Consider the following 20,213-nt stretch of genomic DNA (forward strand, 5'->3'; position numbering starts at 1 on the left):
CAAAACCATTGTCTTTTTTACTCTTTGACAAAAGATCCTTCTGTATATTGAGTACATGTGGGTTTTCTCACAATCAATCACCTTTCTCTGAGTCACTGTCATTATGTGTTGTTGTGCACTCTAAATACAGTACATGTGTAAATCCCTCCATCCCTTTTTGTCTCTTGCACACAAACACCCACAGAGAGAGAGAGAGAGAGAGAGATATAGAGAGAGAGGCACAAGTTCAGTCCTGATCATTGGGACCCTCAGGACCACACCATTTTTTTTCTTCTGTCATTCACCTTACTTAAATTAGACTGTATTGAGTTTTAAAATGGGACAATTAAAATAAATACACCATTTCCCAATCCCCCTAAAAATAATAGCATATTTTAATAGTATTTTAAACGACCACACTCTGGATGGATTTCATTTGCCCTGGATGTTATGGATTTGCTATTTCTGCAGACTGAACATTTATTTTGTGTGGAAACGACATCGACGACATAGTTGTGGATTATTTTACCGCGAATTCTGACTGAGAACAATTAATTTCTGAAGTTTTTTCCCCATTTTAATGAGTCTGGGCGTCTTTTCGCGCGACTGTGGACGGTGATACAAGTTCTCAGCGGATTTCAAATAAAGAGTGAAACTGACGGATAGGCGTCGGGATTTGAAGGAGTCATCTCTCTCTTAAAACATCCCTCAGGGATTCTCGCCTCTCTCTCTCTGAAGACCTGTTTCCCATCTATCAGCGAGCACAAAGACCGGGCGCATACTGGAACTGAAAATACTGTAGTTTTCTCTTGAAGCCCAATACAACAGATCTCCTCACTCAGGATGCAAACCGTTTTAACGGTCAGCGGTCTCAGTAATAGCATCTAATCGCAAACAAAATCACACGAGCGTGAGAGACGTGGAAACACCACATTAGGCTGCTGCAAATTAAGGTGGGAAACCCTTTTAAAATGTGCAATATAAAATTTTATAGCCTGCTGTGCGGTTAATTTGCCGTGTCAATTGGTCTGTGCGAAAATGTATGACAGTTAATTTATTATACGAGGGAATCATGAGTCCATTCAAACAAAAGATCCTCGTAATGTGTCCTGGCGCCCAGACAAAGCGCTAGTGTGGTTGGATATTATTGCCATAAACAAGTAAAGTCAGTCAGAGAGAATGAGATCGATTGGTCTCGCATCGGGTCAACTCACATAAGTGCAATCAATCAGCTCTGGCCTATTTTGTTTCTTGTTATTTTGAAGGTTTCATCAATATCTATTTGATTAGGATCCATTCTGTTGTGTGGATTATTGTATATTTATAAATACCTTCATAATAAGCTCCTTTAGCTATTGACACTAAACACAACTGAATACAAACACAAACAATGGCCACTAGTGACCTTTATGAACTTCCTTTGGACCCTCCTTTGGGCCATCAATCTGTTCTGAACCACAGCAGCACTGAAAAATGTACACTAAAGCAGAAAAAGAATATATATATATATATATATATATATATATATATATATAGATCACCATTGAAAGCAGTAATTATTTCAAAATATTATAATAGTGCTGTTAAATGTTAATACTGTGTGACAAACCATATCATACCCTTATCATTGGTCTTTTATTGGACAATTATTTCAGATTTATTACTTTAAAGAGACATTCAAGGTTTTGGATATTCATGGAGGTTATTAGTAATAATTAAAATGCTTTATTGATTGATTGGTTGATCGATTGCATAGTTCAGTCCTAGTGACCAATGATCAGTATTAAATCAGACTACTGAATTAACAAAACTGATCATATATTCAGAATTTGGAAACCCTACTTCAGATGTTATTAAAATTATGGTGAAAAAATATTACAAGAACATTACATCATTTTTAGGATACACAAATAAATATATCATTATCATACTCATGTCACTATGTGAAAATTTCATTTTTATGGTTTATTGCTCATGAAATGTTATAGAGCTAAGCCAAAGATGAATGCTTCCACCTAGTATGAAGTGGGAAATTCCAAAAAAAAAAAAAGTTTCAGTGAGATTAAAATGGTTTATTTTGGATGACAAACCCTTGGCCTTGACATCGGTTTTAATCCTGGAAACCATTTTTGTTTTTTTTTATTTTGCATACTTCTGCTGTGGTTAATTATAGTGATGCTTAAGAATGGCACAATTGATGTTAAGTGTTATTCAATCCAGAATAGAAAAGAATGAAAAAAAGATGGAAGATGTTTTTTCCCTCTATTGTTCTGCACAAATTTTTTCTTCCTTGCTCCATTTCCTAACTCTCATTATTTTCCTTGCGTTATGCAATGCGAACCATCCTTATAACAAGCTGACAGAATGCATCATGTTCAGATGTGCTAGCATTCCAGTCTGAGTCACAGTCTGCATGTTGAACCATTCCATAACACATGAGTTTCACATTAATTTGGCTTTTATTGCCATTTGCATTTGAGAAGAGGACATTTGTGATAATGCTGCACCAACCATACCTCAGTTCACTAGCTTATTGTCTTGACCCATGTGATGGAACCTGCAGTTTCTTGTTAATTTAGTGATTTAGTGATTAAGTGGTCAGATGTATATGACAGACATACATATGACAGAAATATGACTTTTTGGAAGGTTTCTGTTAACCGAAAGTGTAGACAACTGTGTGATTCTGAGACAGGGTTAGCTGTTTGTCCAAATAATGCAGGACAGGGAGTGGTGCAAAAGGCATGATAGTGAGTGTTTGGTAGACCTGATTTGAAACCATATATATATATATATATATATATATATATATATTTGATGCAGGTAGTGGTGCAGAAATTGCACAAAGTATCTGTATCGATTATCTGTTATTAGTGAGTTATAGCACAAATTAATAAGTAAATTAAAAGTTTGAACTTTTTATACTAGAGCTCACAGTCAGTCAATAAATTACAATAAATTGGTCCATCATTATGTCATAGTGATGTTTAAAAGCATAAAACCTAGCCAGGTCATAATAATTTTAGTGCAGTATATTCCCCTCTTGAATAATGGTGTTGAAAAGTATTGCATTTGATTATAAATCAAATTCAAGTTATAAAGTTATTGGAATGCATCCCATGTAGATCCCATAAAAATAAATTAAGGAATATTTGGTCCATGATGAGTTATTACTGAAATTTGTATATACAAAATCTGATGAAGTCATTATGATTTTAGAATGTAGGATCATGAGGTCATAATTAAATGTAATAATGTCAAATGTAAAGACCCTGATGATGATAAGTCATAATGATTTTTCCCATCTTGAGAATAAGATTTCAAAATGTATAGCCTCAGATGAGGTCATAATTATTTTGTAAATGTCTGATGAAGTAATAATGATAAAAACCCTCATAATGATTTTTCATATGTATCGAGATCTAATGGTTGCTCAAGTGTCCTCTTAGAAAGCTCTTCTTTTAACATTGATGATCTAATCGCTTAATCCATGTTGTTTCCCCGTGGATCTCAGTCCTGGTAATGAAAATATTTGTGTGTGTGTCTACTTAACCTACTTTCAACCTATTCCTTGTTTCTCCTGTTATTTCCATATGTTATTCCCTTTTCCTCTTTGCTACATTCTCCTCCTTCTTGCTCTGGTTTGTCTGGAGTGTTTGACATTTAAAGGATTTTTCCTCCTTTTTTCCCACATCAAAAGATAAAAATCAAATAATTAAATCAAATCACTTTATTGTCATTCAACCTTATACACAAGTGATAAGTGTTTATTAAAAATGATTTATCTGTGCACGTCATTATTTAAAAAAAAAAAAAAAAATCACTTGTCCTTGTGATCTTTAATCAAATTCCCCTCCCTCTCGCAGCGACATCTCTTCTCTTCTCTGATGACTACTGGTGACAGGGCGGAACAACCTGTCACTCACATTACATCACAGCAATAGCAAACCACAACCATCCAATAAATTCCTGATCAGCAAAATCAAGCCCCACCCTACTTTTTTTTTCTTATTCGAGAAGCCGCTTCACTCGGATACACGTCACAATAGGGAAGAAAAACTATTGCAACTTCAATTTCATATATACATAATATATACGCAATACACAAATTTACAAAATATTATACTTAAAAATAAATCAGTATAATATGATATAGAAATCAATTTCAATAAACATTAATAAATATTGAAATATCAATAAATATTGAAAGCTTCTGAGATTTTAAAGTGACTTTCATATATATGAATAAAAGTAAAAAAAAAAAATCTCTTTTAATAAAAAAAACAAACAAAAAGAAAACACCCCTGTAAGTGATATATTATATAACTGGCTCACAGTCCAATCTTGGTGTTTTCCCTTAAAGCTGCAGTAAGAGATTTCTGAGAAACACTGTTGATATTTGAAATCAACCCAAACAAACACACCCCTCCCTACCATGCTCCACCACCAAAATGCACGAACACGCAATGCAAAATAATGCTACAGTATGTGAAAAATAAAGAGAAGATGACAAACGAATGACAAGGAAGAACAAAAAAAAAGATCCTACAGTACACGAGTATATAAAAGCAAGAGTTTGTTGTTAGTTGCCAGCAGCACACCAGCTCCAGACAAACAATAGCTATGTTTCCATCTAAAGCTGCGAGTCGAAGAGAACAAAATCGTCACTTCCTGATAAACTGGCGCTAAATATCACTAAGAAAAGTAGGAGAAGCCACTGTATATAATAATTTTCGTAAATAATAAATTACTCAGAGCGCGCAGACGAAATGCAATAAACGTGTTATCTTGCTTTTGGAGGTAGATGCTGCTGTTTGGGAATGCAAGATAGTTGTGTAAGATAGTTCTGGGAGGGAATTATACTGAACCACTCGACAGACTTTACTCAGGGATTTCAGAACAACGAAAACAGCATTTCCGATGCTGTGCAACGAGATCGGTCTGCTGGTTAGTCCAGTTATGCCGTCCCATCGTGCAAAGTCACATGATTTTTTTGATGCGCATTGAGGAATTTATTTGGTGTTTTTCCATCGTAGTTTATGCGCATGTTTTCTTATTTACTTCAACGAGCACATATGTTTTTTATGCACATTTTTAGAATTTATGCGCATATTGGCGTTTCAATCCAGCAGATGCAAGTGCACATAAAAATAGGTGGATGGAAACATAGACTCTCAAAACTATCCTGTTACTATAGCTAACGTTACAATTACAGCAGATTCTGTGAAACATAGCAAAACCAATGTTACTCAATATTACTAAGCAGCCTTCCAGCAAAGATTTCTCCAGCACTGGAAAGCTTTTTCCAGTGATATTCCTCTGGCCTTTTCTCTTTTGTAATGTCTCTCAGTCATCTCTCTTTCTACAGTCTTTCTTCAAATCTCCCTCTTGCTCACTCTCTCTCCTCCCCCATCATGTATATACCCCCCTACTGCTGACTGGCTACATATGTGTTGTGGTGCTCGGTCCGATCCACTTTTAACAGCGTTTCTCAGAAATTACTTACTCTACCTTTAATAACCAAATGTTTCTCAACCATTACAGACATTTGAGAAAGACAGAGGTGATTTACTGTAGTCCATGGCGGCCATAGCAACTGTCCCCAACTACAGCCCATCGATATGGGTACGGTTATGCCATGCCATTCCTCGCCTGGACTTGACCCTGCAGACCCGAGACAGCGTGTTCACTCCAGACAGCTGGGAGTATCAGCAGGTAACCCTCTCGCCCTCACTCACGCTCACTTCTCCCCAGCCCTTTCCTTATTTCTCACTCTCAGAAACAATTTTCACATCTGACAGCTGGTGGTGGGCAGTGGGCAAACTCATCACTTGGAGCGACACACAGTTATTTCTGTCTCGCTCTCTATTTTCTCTCCTTTGTTTGCACCCTCTCATTTTATCAAAATTATATATATGCAATATAGTGTGAAATGTCTTTTTTCTTGCTGTCAGAAATATTTACACATTGACTCATATCTCACTCCTCCAGCACTCTTACACTTTAACACATACTCTCAGAGAGATTAAACTGGAGTGTTATAGTCAAAACCATTAAAAGCACTTTTCTGTCTGCAGTTTAAAAAAGAATTGACTCAGAATTGTATCTCACATTATCTAATGTTCAGTGGCTAAAGAATCATAGACTTGCAGTATCAGAGACTAAAAGCATGATGGAGTGATGTAAAAATGATAACTCCATTATGACAGAGATCCATTTACTTACATAAGTGTATGTTTCCACATCACTAACATTTTGATAAGACATATTATATATGTCCAACACATTAGAGGAAAGGAACCTTGAAGCAGTGAATGTGGCTTAAATGAGGGCGTGTACATTCCATTTTGGTTTAGAAAATATTAAATATATAAAATAGTGCTAGTGATGAATTGCGATTAATCACATCCAAAATAAAAGTTTGTGTTTACATAATATATGTGTGTGTACTGTATATATTTACGATGTATATATAAATACACATACATGCATGTATATATTTAACAAAATATATTATATTTATATATAAAATATTTATATTTATATATAATATAAATTATATATATATACATGTATGCATGTAAATATTTCTTAAATATATACGTGTGTGTGTGTATATATATATATATATATATATATATATATATATATATAATAAATATACACAGTACACACACATAAATTATGTGTAAACAAACTTTTATTTTGGATGCGATTAATCGCGATTAATCGTTTGACAGCACTAATATTAAATATTAATAAATATGTAGTTATTTTTTTATGCATCATTAGTTCTGGTTCTCGAATTTGAATCCATGTCCGTGAATCAGCAATTTCAGACAGGCTCTTATATCGAGGGTATTTCTTAATAACATACATAGGTTATGTAGGTTACCATTGTCTTTACACCAGTAGGTGATGACAAGTAAGTTTATGATTGAGTCACTGATTCATTCAACAGATTCATTTAACCACATTGGTTCATTCAGGAACAAAACATGTGATGATCTTTATGAATGAGTCATTGAATCATTCACTCAACCGAATTATTCAGCATTCAGGAATGAATCACAACTACTGCATGCAATATTGTGTCTACTAGTTACTAAATTATTAATATCTTGTTTATTGAACTGTTGTATAAAAGCCTCCTCCTTGTTGCTCCAGTAACTTCTCAGAAACAGTCTAAACTGTTTCTGCTAGTTCTAACATGACATATGAACTTAACTAGCAAATATACGTTTTAGACAGATCTGAGACGCATCTTTTGTACTTAACTAGTGTATATAAATAAATTTCAATTCTGTTTTAAGAGATTAAAAGAGACTTTTTTTGACTTGAAGAGACAGCTATAAGTATGTCACACTGAAATTGGTTGATTACCCACAAAAAGTGCAAACACTTGTTGATTATAAGTATAGAAACAAATTAGTTTAAGTTGACTGCAAAATAACCAGATGCCCATGAATATTAGTAATTTACAAATGTAGGGAGATTGCCTCGATTGGATGGTAGCGGGCGATCAGTGCAGAGCTCCTTTAGCACCTTTTGTTTGCTGCAATTCTATGATTGTTAGATATTTCTCTGCAGCATCATGGGTAATGTATTTCTTTACCAAGAATTGCACTGTGAAACATTAAAATAAAATAATATGACTTTAACAGAAGTATATGTCATTGATAAACAGCCTCAGAGCTCATGGTTGATCTGTCTTTTCAGGCTTTTAAGTTAGCATTAAAAGTAATTTCCTCTATGGAGAAAATGAATAGGAGTTTTACTTCTGGAGCACGACTGTTGTAATTTGTTTTGTGCAATTCCATTTGGTGACAAAATCGATGCAGAAAAACATCTCTAGTGAGGTTGCTCTTAGGAAAAGAAATAGCTTCACTACAAAAGGATAAAGGTGGAAGAGACAAAGCCAGATTATGCTGGATGCCTGAATGGATTTACAGGATAAGATGTAGATGATAAGAGAAAGATGACTGAGAAATAAGAGAAATAGCAGACTGAGAGAGCAAGAGATATGGTAGAGAGAGAAATGAAAGAGAGTAATACTTGTGGGTAATAGTGGGAATTGAGAAGAGAGGAGAAACCACGAAGAGGAGAGAAAGCAATAGATAAAAAAAACAAGAGAGAGAATCAGAGGGAAAAGCAGTGAATGTAATTTAAGTAGGTCACAGATTATTAATAGAGATCCAGTGGCTTGGATAAAAAGAAAGAAAGGGGGAGAACAGTGAGGGATGAGTGAGCAGAAGAGAAAGCATGGAGAGAAACCATGGGGAAAAGAGAAGGAGCGTGTGGGGAGAGAGTGATAGTGAGAGAAACTGAGGAAGATGGATTGGGACCAGTTTGCAGATGTATAGTATATGAAACCTGAATGCACAATGTGTGTATGAATCTGACAGCAACCTTTAATTACACCTCCCCTTTTTTTTCTCTTTGAGTGGAGCATCCATGCTGTAATAGCCAATAAGATTAAAGAGACATCCTCCATTTTATGTGACACTGGTTTCCATATAGTACATGCATGTGCTTGAAAGCATGTGCAGCTATGCAATATGAATATTCTGTGCTTTTTTTTTACACTGAAAGCAATTGGTGTAAGATTTATTTTTTCAAACAATTTTCACTTAGATTTCCGAAACAATTACAAAGAAATAACACATTGAATTAAACCTGAAATTCTGAAGTTGAAAGACTGAAATAGTATTTTCTTGTAAAACATACTCCAGTAATCTGTTTTATTAACTTCAAAAAATCTTTTTTTTACAGAGTAACTTGAAATATTTAAGTAGCCTAATTCATTTTTAAACGCGAGTTTAATGATAATTAGTTTCAAGACTTGCAAATCCACTGCTCATTGTTTCTTAGACCAATGACATAATCTAAAAACTATTGTCATGTGCTAGACTAGCTAATACTTACTAAATTAATACGTAAAAGGCTTTTCTTCCTACTCATTTCCCATCCTGTTTTTTCACAGACTCTCCTGGTCCTCTCCAGCTTCTCCGCCATTGCTCTCGTCCTCTCGTTGCTTGTTGTTCTCTCCTTCCTCATTCACTACTGCTGCTGCCATCGTGGCGAGGGGGGCAGGGATGCAGAGGAAGAGGAGGAAGACGATGATGCCAGCGGTGGCCATGGATACAGCGGCAGAAAGGGGCGTGGCATCTGCTGTGTCACATGGGTATCGGTTGCAGCCGTCACATTGTGTTGGTAATAACTGTTAATGACAGTAATTATTATATGCCAGTGATTACTGTTGAGGATATGTTTTATAATTCAAAAGATGATAGAGGCTCAAGTACTGCAAAAGGCACTTAAGATTTTACATTTGTAGTGCTATTTTATATTTTGTCCTTGTGGCACCATAATAATGCAATGCAAAAAATGATATCTATGTTGTTTGCATAAAAGTGTCGTTACACTAGACTTTACACACATGCAAATATGGAGAATTGAAAAACACGCACATCCAAAGTTTCATTTTTCTCGCATACCAGAATACCAGAGAAAAGTTTGGTGAACTCTGAACAATGCTCCATCTAAATGCCTCTTGGCTCAATGAAAAATACAGACCTTTAAGCTACACTGTTCGCAGGGTTGTGGGAACTGGAGCAGATAATATATTTTAACATGTTAAATTTATTAACATTTTTGAACGTAACATTTTATTGCACTGTAATATTTCTACTCCTCTTAAAAAAATGTTTTATTCTGTTCATAATAATGAAAAGAGGTTGAATTAAGTTAATATTAATCCAAATTAGGTTTTAGAATTTGTAGCAAAATGGGTCTTAAATATCTTTAGTTTCTTTTTTAAATTTTCATAACTCATATATGGTTTTCAAAAAGTATGTATGGTTTTGCGAAAACCATGAAAATTGCCAAAGAAACAGTTTTTTTAATTTATGTGTATTATATATATATATATATATAATACACATATATATACATAATACTGTAGTCTACTAAATACAATAAGCTTCAATGAAGCAACATTTCTTTGTTACTAGTTCTAAAGTGACGTTTTAGAATTAGTTACGGAGACTTGGGCTCAACTGTTAAACTGTCAACTTGAGATTTGAATTTGTGGTGGAAGGAAGAAATTCCATACAAAAGAGGGTTTTTAAAGACACTCAGTTGTTGTTTCTTATTTATTTACATGCTTGTGCTGTCAAACTGTTGTATACAAGCAATATCACACTCATAGTGATATGTCTGTATATCAGCTGATATAGAGCAATATCACAATGCTACTTAAACTTAAACTTAATTTAAATAATACATTTAAAAAATGTATTAAATATATTTAAAAACAAAATGTGACATAATATTGTAATTTTCCATGCCCAATATTTAGTGTGGCCACATCTACAATAGAATTATTAAATCTACAAAGTCTATATATAAATGGTCTATATACAGTGTATATATATATATATATATATATATATATATATATATGGTCAGAATTATTGGCACCCTTGGTAAATATGAACAAAGAAGCCTGAAAATAAATCTGCATTGCTAGTCCTTTTGATCGTTTATTCAAAAAGTTCACAAAAATCTAAACTTTTATTGAAGTAAAAGAATTGAAAATGGGGGGAAAATCTTATTATGAAATAAATGTTTTTCTCTAATACACATTGCTCACAATTAATCATACCCTTGTATTCAATACTTTTTGTAACCTCCTTTTGCCAAGATAACAGCTCTGAGTCTTCACCTATAATGCCTGATGAGTTTGGAGAACACCTGACAAGAGATCAGAGACCATTCCTTCATACAGGATCTCTACAGATCCTTCAGATTCCCAGCTCCATGTTGGTGCTTCTTCTCTTCAGTTCACTCCACTCATTTTCTTTAGGGTTCAGGTCAGGGGACTGGGATGGCCATGGAAGAAGCTTCATTTTGTGCTCAGTGATACATTTTTGTGTTGATTTTGATGTTTGTTTTGGATCATTGTCCTGATGGAAGATCCAACCACGGCCCATTATAAGATTTCTAGAAGAGATTTAGATTTTTTTTATCAGTTGGTATGTGATAGAATACATGATGCCATGTATCTGAACAAGATGTCCAGGACCTTCGGCAGAAAAATAGACCCACAATTTCAAAGATCCAGCAGATATTTAACTGTGGGCATGGGGTACTTTTTATCCCACCCATCTGGTGGGTTTGCTGTCAAATAGCTCTTTTTTTTCATCTTTGGCCACTCAAACTCTCCTCCTTGCCATGCATTAAGACAATATAGACACACGTCCTCTTCCAGGCAGATTTGTAACATCTTTAGTTGATTGGAACTTCTTAATCATTGTCCTGATAGTGGAAATGGGAATTTTCAATGCTTTAGCTATTTTCTTACAGCCACTTTCTATTTTGTGAAGCTCAACAATCTTTTGCTGCACATCAGAACTATATTCTTTGGTTTTACCCCTTTGGATTTTGGCCTTTGTTTAACCTCATATTTATACTCCTGTTAAAAACAAGAAGTCATGGCTTGACAATTTCATGTTCCTATTATGATATTTTACTCAATAATTTCTAGGGGTGCCAGTATTGTGGCCAATGTGTTTTGGAGAAAAGACATTTATTTCATATGTGATTCCCCCCCCCACTTTCAATTCTTTTTCTTCAATGAAAGGTTAGATTTTTGTGAATTTTTTAAATGAAATATCAAAAGGAAAAACAATGCAGATTTATGTTCACATCACCAAAGGGTGCCAATAATTCTGACCATGACAGTACATAAAGAGGCATAATTTCTTTGTGCATTGTGTTATATTTTTGATGCACAACAGGACTTTGATGACATCATCTGTGTCTTGTGTATTGCCCGCGACTACTTCAGCGATCAAGCAATTTGCATCATTTAGCGATCAGATGACACTTAGCACCTGACATCATCCATTCAGTCCCTGTGGGAAAGTACTAATGAGTGAAAAAGAGAAATGTTCCCTACTGTATTTAACTCGCGCCATGTTGTGCTTTCACACATCAGAGTGCAGAATCAGTAAACTGTCCAGGGCTTCTATTATTAGCAACTTCCCATATCTGTATAAGCGAAGTAGTATTCCCCCCACCCCCCATTTCCAGACTTACATTAGATAAAGATATCATGATTTGTTCTAAATAAAGCTGTTTTATTTGCACATTTGTAAGGGATGGTTTCCTTCAATTATATGCACTCATTGTGCAGAACCATCCCATTTAACATATTTATGAATATGAATATGAAACCCAATGCTTTTCCATGCCTCATTGATCTGAACCATCAGCATGATGTATTAATGCTCTTTATGTCACACATAAATTGTGTAAATTATCATTGTTTTTATAAGAGATGGTTTGGTTGCTCTGTGCGTGATTTCATGATGCAAACGTTCTGATGTGGCACGTGTTCCGCCTGCAGGCCCGCCCCTATGACATCACCCCCTTCCCATCCATGCTGACCTCTTTTTCTGAGGGATTCAAAAGCTACATGCTGATTTACAGTGAGGACTGCATATAGGCATATAAACACCTTTACTGCTCGCATTGCAATATTAATTACTGTATCAAACACATAAACACACTCTTCTGCTTTGGCTTAATCTGGGTCAAACAGCAAAAGATTGGGCTGTGCTATTTTTGGCAGGTTGGAAAGGATTGGACAAGCATCTGGCCCAAGCATTAATCTGAATATTTGAATGTGAAATAGATATGTAAATGAGTGGATTTTCAGTGTTGATGATTTGGATTCCAGTCCTCTTTTTTAGTCTGTTTGCATGAAAACCATTTAATATGTGTACACAATTATTCAAATGTTTTTAGCCAGTAAGATGTTTTTTTTTAAGAAATAGTACTTTTATTCAGCAAGAATGCATTAATGTGATCTTAGAGGCATGTTAGAAAAGATACTCAAATAACTAAATATGATTCAAATATCCAAAAACTACTAGAACAATGTTATATATTTTGTTGACTTGTGTACTTACATTATCCCAAATGTTCCCAAGAACGTCTAAATCCAGAGAAATAAGCAATTTTATCAATGACATCATACAGGCGTTACCTTCGATTTCCGGGTTTATTTTGTAGAAACCATGGAAACACCAAAGATGCTTTAATATATTATGTTTTATTAGACAGGTGAGCAACTGTTTGGACACATTCATCGACAGAAAACTAATCATTGTTATATAGCTCAACACAGCAAGTCTTATTGTTTAAATCTCGTTTTCTTGATTTACAGCAAATACCGTGTTTTACCATGCCTAATATTGCCCCACGTACGCTTGACCGGAAGAAGCGGAAGTGGTCGTCTGCGGCATAATAAAAGCGCCGCTGTTCTCTAAGCTGTGTGTCGCGCTCGTCTCTCATTAGCAATCGCTCCAGTGGCCTCATTCTGCTCCACACCCTGCTTCATACTACAGTAATGTTAATAAATCTTTAATACATTAGCTCATCCATGAGTCCCGTCAGATTCTTTTCCACTGGCTGTAGACTTGAAGACAACACCTGCCATGATTCCGCGAAATCAAGGCATCATCAAGCTACGCCTTTGTTTTGAATAAGCGACCTCTAGCGGCGAAAAATTACATATTGTGCCTTTAAAATAGAAAACAGTTATTTAAATGTTAATAATATTTTACAAAAATTACTGTATTATTGATCAAATAAATGCAGCCTTAGTGAGCGTAAGAGACTTCGTTCAAAAAATATTTAAAAATCTTACCAATCCCAAACATTTTAAGGGTAGTGTTATTGTACATGTAACTAGATTAAATATGTCTCATTTTTCTCTCTTTCAATTCTGTATTTATGCTGTTTTTCCTCCCTCTCACTCTTTTTCTTTGTCTCCTTGTTTCCTTGTTCATATTTCTGCTTTTTGTAGTGTTGCCATAGGCATTGGTTTCTACGGCAACAGTGAGGCGAACGATGGGATGTATCAGTTGACCTCATCCTTGCTCACTGCCAATTACACGCTGGCTTCCATCGATCTTCTGGTGAGAACAGAAATGCACACACACACACACACACACACACACACACACACACACACACATGTTTGTTTTTGTGAATTGTGGGGACATTCCATAGGCGTAATGTTTTTTATACTGTACAAACTGTATATTCTATCCCCCTACACTACCCCTACCCCTAAACCTACCCATCACAGGAAACTGTGCACATTTTTACTTTATCACAAAAACTCATTCTGTATGATTTATAAGCCTTTTGAAAAATGGGGACATGGGGTAATGTCCTCATAAGTCACCCTCTCCTTGTAATACCTATGTCATACCCATATGTCACAAAAACATGCACACACACACCCACACACACCCACACACACACACACACACACACATTCAAAACAGATAAGACTCATCTGAATTCCCCTGTTTGCTTATTGCAATCACAGTGTAATAAAATCATGCAGTGTGTTTGCTGAACATCCTGCATTTCTTTTGGTCCCTGGTGCTTCAAAAGGAGATTGATGGAATAAGCTTTTGTGTATGTATGTGTGTGTGTGTGTGTGTGTGAGAGAGAGAGAGAGAGAGAGAGAGAGAGAGAGAGAGAGAGAGAGAGAGAGAGAAAGAGAGAGAGTTTGAATGCATTTGTGTATGAGATAAAATCCTCTCCGGGTATTGATTTGGCGGGTTGCTCATATGGTCAATCAATGAATGTGTGTCAATCTGATTAATGACCTACTTTACTTCTACTGTACTTTTACAAGACCCTCTCCATTCGTTCCATCTCTCCCACACATCTTTTCCACTGCTCTTCTCTTGGTAACACTTTACAATAAGGTTCCATTTGTTAACTTTGGTTGACTACATAAACTAACAAAGAAAAACACTTCTAAAGCATTTTGTATTGTTAATTAATATTATTTTTAACGTTTACTATACATCATTAAAATCAAATGTTGTGATAACGTGGACCTGAGCTTACTTGAACTAACAATGAACAGTTAACTAACATTAAAGGGTTAGTTCACCCAAAAATGAAAATTCTGTCATTAATTACTCACCCTCATGTCGTTCCACACCCGTAAGATCTTCGTTCATCTTCAGAACACAAATTAAGATATTTTTCATATAATCCGATGGCTCAGTGAGGCCTGCATTGACAGCAAGATAATTAACACTTTCAGATGCCCAGAAAGCTACTAAAAACATATTTAAAACAGTTCATGTGTCTACAGTGGTTCAACCTTAATGTTATGAAGTGACGAGAATACTTTTTTGTGCACCAAAAAAACAAAATAACGACTTTATGACAATATCTAGTGATGGGCGATTTCAAAACACTGCTTCATGAAGCTTTATGAATCTTTTGTTTCGATTCAGTGGTTCGGAGCACGTATCAAACTGCCAAAGTCACTGCCCCCTAGTGGTGAACTATTGAAATTTCGAAACACTTATGACGTAACGAAGCCTCGTTTACTGAAATCACGTGACTTTGGTGCTCCGAATCCCTGATTCGAAACAAAAGATTCGTAAAGCTTCATAAAGCAGTGTTTTGAAATAGTTATTTTGTTTTTTTGGCGCACAAAAAGTATTCTCGTCAGCTTCATAACATTAAGGTTGAACCACTGTAGACACATGAACTGTTTTAAATATGTCTTTAGTAGCTTTCTGGGCATTGAAAGTGTTAATTATCTTGCTGGCAATAGAGCCCTCACTGAGCCATCGGATTTTATCAAAAATATCTTAATTTGTGTTCTGAAGGTCTTACAGGTGTGAAACGACATGACGGTGAATAATTAATGACAGAATTTAAATTTTTGGGTAAACTAACCCTTTAAAGGCCCAATGAAATCAAATTTGACAATTCTTGTTTTTTTTTTTAATGGAATATTGCCGTATTTATTATAAATTTATGTACCCTCATAATCTTTAATCAAAATAACTTCCCCTCCCTCTTGCAGTGACATCTCTTCTCTTCTCTGATGGCGTGCTCACTGGTGTGAGATCACAGCAATAGGAAACCAGCAATAGGATCCAATCATATCCAGACGAACAAAATCAAGTCCCGCCCTACATTTTTTCTTGTTCGAAAAGCTGTTTCACTTGTATATACATCACAATAGCGAAGAAAAGACTATCACAACTTTCGTTTATTGCCGACTCTAACAAAGATTAATAAATACTGTAATTGTATTGCTCATTGTTAATGTTAGTTAATGCATTAACTACAGATGTACCGATACTAAATTTCTCCACTGATACTGATAACCGATTATTCAGAATGATATCTGCCGATCGATGCGGTATGATAGTTCAATTTTTCTTAAGGAAAAAATAAATAATGCCCAAATAATGCTGTATAAAACTATACAGGGAACCCTCTTATTTGGTACACTATAATATTAGAGGTTACAATTAAAAACAAAGGTGTTATATTCAATTGCTATTTATTTTCACATATAATAATTACACTCAAACAAGTCAAATAGAGCCTGCTTTTATGTATCTATTTTTTTTACTGTTAATGCATTATTGTCACGTTAACTTGCCCTAAATTCAACATAAAAGAGATTTTCTTCACACACAGTATGAGTTGCAATCAGACACGTTTTTCTGCATCCTTTTGATTGACAGGATATAATCGTCTCTAAATCATTAGCTGTTTTCAAACAATCAGTCGATGACCGATAGTGAAAATAATAGCTTTTATAGACCAATACCGATTATTGGCCGATACATTGGTGCATCTCTAGCATTAACTAATGTCAACTAATGTGGCCTTGTTGTAAAGTGTTACCTTTTTCTTTTGTATTTAAGCTAGTATGTTCATAAATCAGATCTGGGTACAAATGCATTGGGTTCATGCCATTCAAAGTAAAGTACTTCATCATAATCTTCTCCTCTCACATGCCCAGGTTTCAGACACCGTGACCGGGCTGCAGCAGTCTGTCTCAGGACCCTTGACCTCTATGGAGGATGTGTTTGGAGGACATAAGCCAGCGCTCGTGCCTACACGCTCCTGCAGGCGTCTTTCAGAGCGGGTCGTGTCTCTCCTCTCCAACCTGACTCTGGGACGAGGTCTGATCCCCATCGCTGATGGATTTTACAGGGCGAATGGAAGCGAAAGCATAGTAGGAGCACTTACCCCAGCCCCACCTTCTGTAGCCCCCACTCTCAGTCCATCCGCCAACAGCATTCCTGCGCCCTTCTCCCCGGGCTGGGCAGCCAGCACCCTCATGGTGAATGAAGACTACAGGTGAGGAGATGTCAAAAGCAGGAGTGCTACTAAAGTTAGGGAAACAAAATGTCCAGATTTGTGTGTTCAGTGTTGATAAATGTTCATACTCAGTTGAAAAAACTACTTTGTAACACAATGTGCTCAAAGGGTTAGTTCACCCAAAAATGAAAATTATCCCATCACTTACTCACCCTCAAGCCATCCTAGGTGTATATGACTATCTTCTTTCAGACAAACACAATCGGAAATATTTTTTTAAAAAATATCCTTAGTCCTCCAAGGTTTATAATGGTTGTGAATGGGGGCCCACATTTAAAAAAAAAAAATGCATCCATCCATAATCAGAGTAATCCATACGACGCCAGTGGGTAAATAAAAGCCTTTTGAAGCAAAGTGATGTGTTTTTGTTAGAAAAATATCCATTTTTAAAACTTTATAAATTCAAATAACGAGCTTCCAGCGGACGACTGTACACATACTGCGCAAGTCGATTTGGGCGGAAGAGTATCCTTTGACCCGAACTCAATGACGCAGTGACAAACACGGAGGCGCAGAGGATAGAGCAAAACAAAACACCGGTCACGAATTAGAAGTTTAAAATGAGAAATTTTAAAGAGAAATGTCGGAGGATTTTGATATAAGATAAGAGGAGCTTGAGTCTGTTGCACAGCCCTATTTGTTTGAACTGTGAGAGGCGTCTAAGCTTATGATACTCCTACATCCTGCATACATAGCGTCAGTGGGTTACTCATTTGGTGCAAGTCGAGTTGCGCAGTATGAATTTATAAAGTTACAAAAATGCATCTCTTCGCTTTTAATAACCCACTGGAGTCGTATGGATTACTCTGATTATAGATGGATGCATTTTTTTTTTTGTTCAAAATGTGGCCCCCCATTCACAACCATTATAAACCTTGGAGGACTAAGGATATTTTTAAATATCTCTGATTGTGTTCATCTGAAAGAAGATAGTCATATACACCTAGGATGGCTTGAGGGTGAGTAAATCATGGGATAATTTTCATTTTTGGGTGAACTATCCCTTTAAAAGGGCTATATTCTATGCCTTTGAAGAGTTTTATTCTTAGTCAAGATTTTTGAAGCTTAGTTTTCATAGATGTTGAAGGTTAAACTGTGTCACAGTACATAAATCTTCTTTTCTGTAAAAGAGCGAAGAAAGTCCTGAATAAAATTAAAGAAAAAACTTACTGACCCCAAACTTAGGGCTGTCAAGCGATTCAAAATTTTAATCTAATCAATTACATGATGTGGCGATTAATTAATCTAAGTAATCACAAATTAACACATTAATCGCAAATTAACGCACATCAAATTTGACTGAGAAATTACCCCCAAAAGATCATTTGAAATCGTTATTGTGTAAAGAAAATAAGAAATTAAAACTGTCAGTAGGTGGTGGTAAATGTCTTAATAATTAATTAATTCATTCATTTGATTCGTTCAAACATCTGATTCATTCAGGAGTAAAGTAAATTCTCTTTATGAATGATCCATTGAATCATTGGTTCACCCAATTCATTCAAAACGCGGATTCAAAAAAGAAATGCCCTTGTGTTTTGCTTGGAGATTAACAGTTTTATATTTTCGTTGGCAAAATTTGCAAAACAGACAATATTGTGTCTAAAATAACACTGTTGTATAAAATCAGTATCACTTTTGCACTTGTGCTATTTCGGACAAAAAAACCGCACTCCTGTGATATTTCACTCGCTGTGATATAGCTTAACTGTATCATATGATGTAAATATGAGTCAAAAACTCAAACGGGACATTTTTGCCCCCCATATCTTGAATTTTAGGGACATTCTAACCACAATATATAGCTAGGCTTCATCACACAGTAAGCTGTTGCCCTGCATCATATTCATCATCAATCAACTGTAAGAAATGTCAGATGACCTAATGCAAAATTTGGTTTAGTAATTTTTTTTTAGTTTATTTGTCATTGGCAGGTGTGGCAAAAATGTGTGTGTAGGTTTTGAGATTTCACTGTCTGAAAGGAACTGTATTGAAGATGTTCTGAAAATGTCTCATCTGTTTTTGTTGTTTAGGTGGCTGTCGTATGTGCTGCTGCTTTTACTGGATCTAGTGGTGTGTTTCTTTATTCTTCTGGGTTTAGCCAAACAGGCCCGCTGGCTACTTATTCTGTGAGTTAAACTCATTTATGACCTGCTTTATGTGTTTAGTAGATTTGATATGCACACAACATTCCTGCATAATGTAAAAAGTACATAAACGTTCACAGTAATGTTTTATTATGTATATTATGCATCTGAATGACCCAAGATAGAAAATGCGTACAGAAAAAATGTAGTTTTATTTTTGTTTGCTGACACCCACTCAGCCACAGAGAGGCAGATGGTAAAAATGTGTATGTGTGTGTGTGCATGCATTTGCAGGATGACAGTGCTGGCCTGGTTGGCTCTGTTTCTGAGTTGGGGTTCTCTCGGCCTGGAGACGGCCACAGTGGTGGTGAGTATTCAGGCAATGTCTAGCCAGACAGAAAAACAACAGCTCTCCGCAAGCGGACATCCAGCACAGAATACCGCCATCTGTGTGTGAATGAGTGTGTGTAGGCTCGCTTTGCGGAGACATTTGTGTTCACTGAAAAATCCAGCCAAAGCTCTGTGAATGTGACTTTTTAAATTTTAAAAGGTCACACCATCCAAGATGCAGTCACTTATTGTCTGCTCATGAAAGAAGGAGAGAGGAATAGAGTGTGTTTGTGCGTGTGTTATAATGAAAAAGGTTTTCCACTCTGGGAACTCAGCAGTCATGGCACAATCCCAAAAAGGGAGGAAAATAGGGCAGAGATTAAAGCTTCAGTGCGTGTGAATCTGAGTGTCTATGTTTCTTTGTAAGAAAAAAAGGAAAAAATGGATGCTGTGTTGAAGATGAGCATGAGAGATCTTAAAAGCAATAGAAAAAGAAAAAGAAGTGTCAGTGTTTCTGAGAATAATACAGCAGTAGTGGTCATCTGGACTTCAAAAAAATATAAAATTACAATATAAATAATG

At 35.7% G+C, this 20,213-nt stretch overlaps 1 protein-coding gene across 4 annotated transcripts in view; it reads left to right on the forward strand.

Moving 5' to 3' along the window:
* Positions 1-213: 213 nt before the first annotated feature.
* Positions 214-20,213, forward strand: part of ttyh1 (tweety family member 1) — a 32,666-nt gene continuing 12,666 nt past the window's right edge. For all 4 annotated transcript variants that reach the window (XM_051866005.1, XM_051866004.1, XM_051866007.1 and 1 more), the window contains exons 1-7: positions 214-932; positions 5,524-5,694; positions 8,963-9,192; positions 13,856-13,967; positions 16,853-17,193; positions 19,248-19,343; positions 19,596-19,668. In XM_051866005.1, the coding sequence (XP_051721965.1) occupies positions 5,560-5,694; positions 8,963-9,192; positions 13,856-13,967; positions 16,853-17,193; positions 19,248-19,343; positions 19,596-19,668 (987 nt within the window). In that variant the 5' untranslated portion in view covers positions 214-932; positions 5,524-5,559. The remainder of the gene's footprint in view (positions 933-5,523; positions 5,695-8,962; positions 9,193-13,855; positions 13,968-16,852; positions 17,194-19,247; positions 19,344-19,595; positions 19,669-20,213) is intronic.

Source organism: Ctenopharyngodon idella, chromosome 16 (genome assembly GCF_019924925.1).
Source record: "Ctenopharyngodon idella isolate HZGC_01 chromosome 16, HZGC01, whole genome shotgun sequence".
NCBI classification, from domain to species: Eukaryota; Metazoa; Chordata; class Actinopteri; order Cypriniformes; family Xenocyprididae; genus Ctenopharyngodon; species Ctenopharyngodon idella.